General features: G+C 33.6%; 1 protein-coding gene across 2 annotated transcripts; it reads right to left on the bottom strand.

The window, feature by feature from the left end:
• Positions 1-435: 435 nt before the first annotated feature.
• Positions 436-4553, bottom strand: LOC106769727 (IST1 homolog). 2 transcript variants are annotated; one of them, XR_002669481.1, is made up of 7 exons: positions 4402-4553; positions 3760-3892; positions 3558-3661; positions 2530-2701; positions 2286-2426; positions 795-1292; positions 436-625 (listed from the first exon to the last, which is right to left on the bottom strand). XR_002669481.1 is itself a non-coding variant. In XM_014655460.2 (6 exons), exons 1-6 carry the CDS (start codon positions 4449-4451, stop codon positions 918-920), a joined length of 975 nt encoding a protein of 324 aa, XP_014510946.1. In that variant the 5' UTR covers positions 4452-4553; the 3' UTR covers positions 627-917. The 2 variants fall into 2 exon arrangements, 1 of the variants encoding a protein (XP_014510946.1); XM_014655460.2 differs by lacking the exon at positions 436-625 and having other exon boundaries at positions 627-1292.
• Positions 4554-4955: the final 402 nt, after the last annotated feature.

Here is a 4955-nt window from a genome sequence, read left to right as displayed (position 1 = left end):
TTACACACCCCATGGACCTGCAGGTAGAAATATGTAGGTACAAGAAGAAATACACTTGAAACAAAAATACAAAATAGTGATGAAAAAACCTTATCAAAAAGTCCAAAACTCAAGCTGGACTAGATAGAAAAAGAATTACATAATCTAACTCAAAAATAATTTGAACTTGCCTACTTAACCTGCTATTCAACTTAACCATACATCAGCCCATTTTTTAAAATAAAAATTACATTTCTAAACTTTTTAAAAATAACGTTACTTTATTAAAACATATGCATATTATATAATTAATATATTAAACTAATTCTTTATAAAAACTAAAACTGATTTCTTTACTGTGACTTGATTTTAAAAGTTAAATAATTTATCTTTAAAATTATTTTTATATTAATTTAAGTGAACCCAAATAGCCCACCATAAGACCAGGTGAATGTAACCGGTCTGCTCATTTAGCCCACACATCTTCAAATAATAACTGATAATAACCAGCGGATGTTAATAAAAAAATCTATCCTGTCAAATATTAACGCACATGAAGGTCTCATCACACTTGCACATGTTGGGTTGGGTTGAAAAGGCCACAACACCTAACAAGTATCACAACTACAAAAAGTTTATCCCATACCTGCAATAAAACATGCCTGAGATGATAAGTATTTATAAAAATTTTGAAAATGAACACAATCATTTGCTGTAGCAAGAATAAGGACAGATTTAGAAAAGTTCGCACCCTTCAGTATTTCGTTAAGTTGCAATGATACACATATACGAATTTAAGAATATACAATGCATACCGCACAATTCTTATTACTTGAAACAAGCGTATGAAGCTGTCACCTCCGCAATAAAGAACATCACTTTCTCCTTTCGCATTTAGTTCCTAACGTTTCTTTTCCGTTATTACGACCACTGAAGATTTATTTACCTTCCAGCTTCAATGATGCAAAACTATTCTGGACTAGTGCAGCAGCAGCACGAGCAGCTGCTGATGCACGATCTGCAGAAGCAATGGCAGCACGCGCCTTCTCCAGTACATCAGAAGACTGAAATCTTGTCTCACTTTGGGCATCTCCGACGGGAACATCATTATTTTTGTGGGACTGTTCAATTTCATTAATATTCAATGCAGAATTATTGTTAGAAAGGCTGGGAGCTTCAAGTTGTTTATATTCTTGTTTATCATGCACAGACTTGTTAGAAGGTTCCGTGGTACGAGATGGTGAATTATTAGAACCATTTCTGCTGGGCGTATGAGAAAGCGTAACTCCAGCACTAAGTTGCTTTGCTCCTCCCTAAGGTAACACGAGAAAATCATGATAAAAATTAAGAAAAGATGAGTAAATTCCGGACACCACAGTAAAGAAGTAGGCAACAAAGTATAATGACTTTAAAAATCTTGGAATATTTGTTCACAACACTTAGTTTAAATCTATAAATAATACGTAGGTCAGTGAATTCAAGATTTGGATTTCCCTTGTCTGGAAACAGGCTTCTAAATGTCAAGTTCTAAGATAAACGTATATATTTGAGTCGTATACAACTCAAAGGAACTCTAAATATTTGAGTCGTATACAACTCAAAGGAACTCTAAGGCGCTGTAGACTCACATTGATTGACGACAGAGTTAAGCGGTGAGAACCATTTCACTAAATAACGGAAATTATTACTACCACTAATAATAAATGGACCCACCCTGCAAACAATTTTAGTCCTGTATCATGTCTATGAGAAGGAAATCACCAAACTCACCATTAAACAAGCTACACTTGAAAAGTCCAGGAAACTGGAATAAAATAGACACATTAATATTTGAAAAATTGATGAAAAACAGATAACCTCGAGATCTCCTGCATTCACGGAATATCTCACTTATAAACCTGCCCACTTGGATCCTTGTTGCTGTTCTTTACATAGTCCCCAGCCCATATAAAAGGTGATGGTTGTGTTAGATAATCGACAAACAACCTAAACTATCTGACATATACAGAAGATATGTGAGGAGATTTAAGACAAATACCCTCAATAGCTAGAGTCACTTTCCAATGCTCATAGTAGAACAATCACACAAGACCAAAGTACCCTGAGATTAGGATTAAATTCTCAGTAATTTCTGGGGTCAGTGTCAGCGATAAATATGGTAGTAAACCATTATAGTTACACAAGTGAGAGCTCATTAGTTATATAGATGCTATCTATTGTCAATGGCATGTCATAAATCTAGTAGTAGATAATATTTTTAATGTAAAAGAATGAAGGAAGAAACAAGTATCTACTGATAAAATTACCAGAAGATCTTCATGATTTTTCCGAAATTCAGCCTCAGTTTTAGAAGAATCCCATGCTATATTGTATTCTTCAGCAATCTCCCTCAAGACCTTGAGTTTTACCTCTCCAGATGGAGCAGTAACTGAAAGCTTTTCAATGATCTGAAAAAAATCATATCAGATGAACAGATGGACTAATGATAGTATGTAATTGTTTAGAAGCTAAAACAGTTTGCTACTCAAGCTGCAAGTAGAGATATATCACCGTGCGGTTTACGCCTGAATCAGGACGAAGTTCTGATGCTGCAGAGACAAATTCTTTCCCATATTTAGTGGTAAACAAGTTCTTGACGTGCAATAAGTCTGGTACATCTGAACATCTCGGAGCAGCAAAAATTATACTTGCAATGGCTTCTCGCAATTCCGAGGGGCATTCCCTATCATGTGGAGAAGGAAGGCTTCAAGTTTGACTAAAAATATTTTGCTTTAAATTGTATAAGGTGCAACTGTTAGAAAACTCAATTCAGTTATGAAAATGAATATTCTCTGTTCTGAAAGTGATTTGGTACAATGTATACAAAACCAATTATAGTTGAAAGAGAAATAAAAGTACTCAACGCATGGAAGATCAATAAATGCCAGCANAATAATTTATTTATTTAGTTGCTAATAGTTCCGTAAATAAACTTGAAGTAGCATGTCTCATTTCAAGGTTCAGACATCACATATTAAAGTGTCACATATTTCAGTATGCACAGGGTCAATATACAAACACAACACATACGAATATTAAAAAAAAAAAATTATCAAGTATGGGTAAAGTACACTATTCCTCCCTAATGTTATGTAAAAAACAATTTTTCTAAACCAAGTTTAAAACCATACATTGTACCCTATTTAACAGAAACAAGGTCATTGAATCATAATTTATATTGCAAATTGTTATGATAATTTTTTAATCATGATTCATAAATTGTGAAAGTGAAGAGAGTATATTCACAAAAGTCACTGAAAGCACCAGTGAGGAGAGTACATTATACAGTTTTTAGCCCCATGAAAGGCAAGACACCAAGAAGGACATTGGAGAAAATTGTCAGCAGGGATCACTAGTAAAGTTTAGTGAAGCAGAAAGATTCAGAAAGATTGATCAATTTCACATTTGTGAAAAATAGCATGAAAATCACAATCTGATTTGCACGAGTACTAAAGTTCAGGCCCGTTAACCATGGAGAAAATACACAGCATGACAGTATGCGATGTGCCAATAAGTACTCTAATGACCCGAGGACTTACCTCTGGTTCTCAATTATAGGTACACGCGCAAGAACAAATTCACAGAACAACTCCAAGATTTCGTATGCAGCCCATATATTTTGTTCTCGTATAATATGCTCCACCTATTTAAATTAGCACAGTTTACAAAGGCATGTCACAACACAGGGAGAAAAGATCCAGACAGAAACTAACAACTATTAACCAACCCTTCAAGGATTACCCGGATTCTAGCAATTGCCTCTTGGCCAGCCTGCAAGAATTGGCTTATCTCCTTGCACATTTGTTTCAGTTGCACATCTCTTTTGTTCTGTAGCAGCTTAATGCGTGAAATTGCGAGGTTCAGGCATGTTTTGCTACAAGATGAAAAAAAAACAACGAAAAGCCGAATGGTCACTGGTGTACTTCGTAATAGATAGATAGTTCAGAGAACAACCTATAGAACATTCATTAAAATCCACAGTGCAAAGCAACCTTTTGAACAATCACAGTCACACCAAGGACAGACATAGATACGATACATCAACCAAGGATCCGTGCCCTTATATGAATAGCTCACTTTCCCCAATAACCCAATATCTGGCTATACACATTGGATATACCTCAATATCTTACATTACATTGTTTCAAGTAAGTAAATAAACCCAAAGGAGTCAAAACTGAAATTGAATTTGACACAAAAAAAGAAAAAAGAAAAAAAAACATTTCAATTACAATTTGAGCAAGAGTATGAAAAAAGAAGAAAAAATTGAGCAAGACTAGCTTGAGGAACGTAAAATCCAGTGACATAGAAAATCTCAAAACCTAAATCATGCATCGTTATGAGAATCAGAAAATTGAAATCATATAAGCAATCGGAAATCACCATCGAGTTCCCAAAACGCCTCTGTTAAAAAGCTGGTTAAGAAGTGACATGGTGCCTGTTTCTTAGATGCCACTGCGCGTGGGATGGTGAGACCAAAGGAAACAGCAAAATGTCTCTGCCCTTCAAATATATCTCTCCTCTCATCCATCCTATTACTGCATCGGTTTTTTCTCATTTTTTTTAAAGGTTGAAATGTAATAATTACTGGCACAATTTATTTTATTTTAAGTTTTTTAATATTTTAATCTAAATTTATAATTGATTTTTAATTAAATCAAATTTTTTCATAATGTATCTCAATAGAAAGAATTACATTATTATTACTATAAAAATGTTATTATGAAAGAGTTTTTAAGGAAAGACAATTTTTGAGAAAATATTACTGTTGGGAAGGAACAAAATTAATGGAATGGTTTGAAAAATAAAAATTTTGTGTAAATTATTCATAAATCCATTCTGAGTTGATAATTAATATTTTAAAATTGATTGGAAGTTAATTATAAATTTTAATAATAATATTAACTTGAACTAAACTTTAAATATTATTCCATATA

This window comes from Vigna radiata, chromosome 8, assembly GCF_000741045.1.
Source record: "Vigna radiata var. radiata cultivar VC1973A chromosome 8, Vradiata_ver6, whole genome shotgun sequence".
In the NCBI taxonomy this organism is placed as follows: domain Eukaryota; kingdom Viridiplantae; phylum Streptophyta; class Magnoliopsida; order Fabales; family Fabaceae; genus Vigna; species Vigna radiata.
The sequence above is the reverse complement of the archived record's forward strand: the minus strand, read 5'-3'. Positions and strand labels throughout refer to the sequence as shown.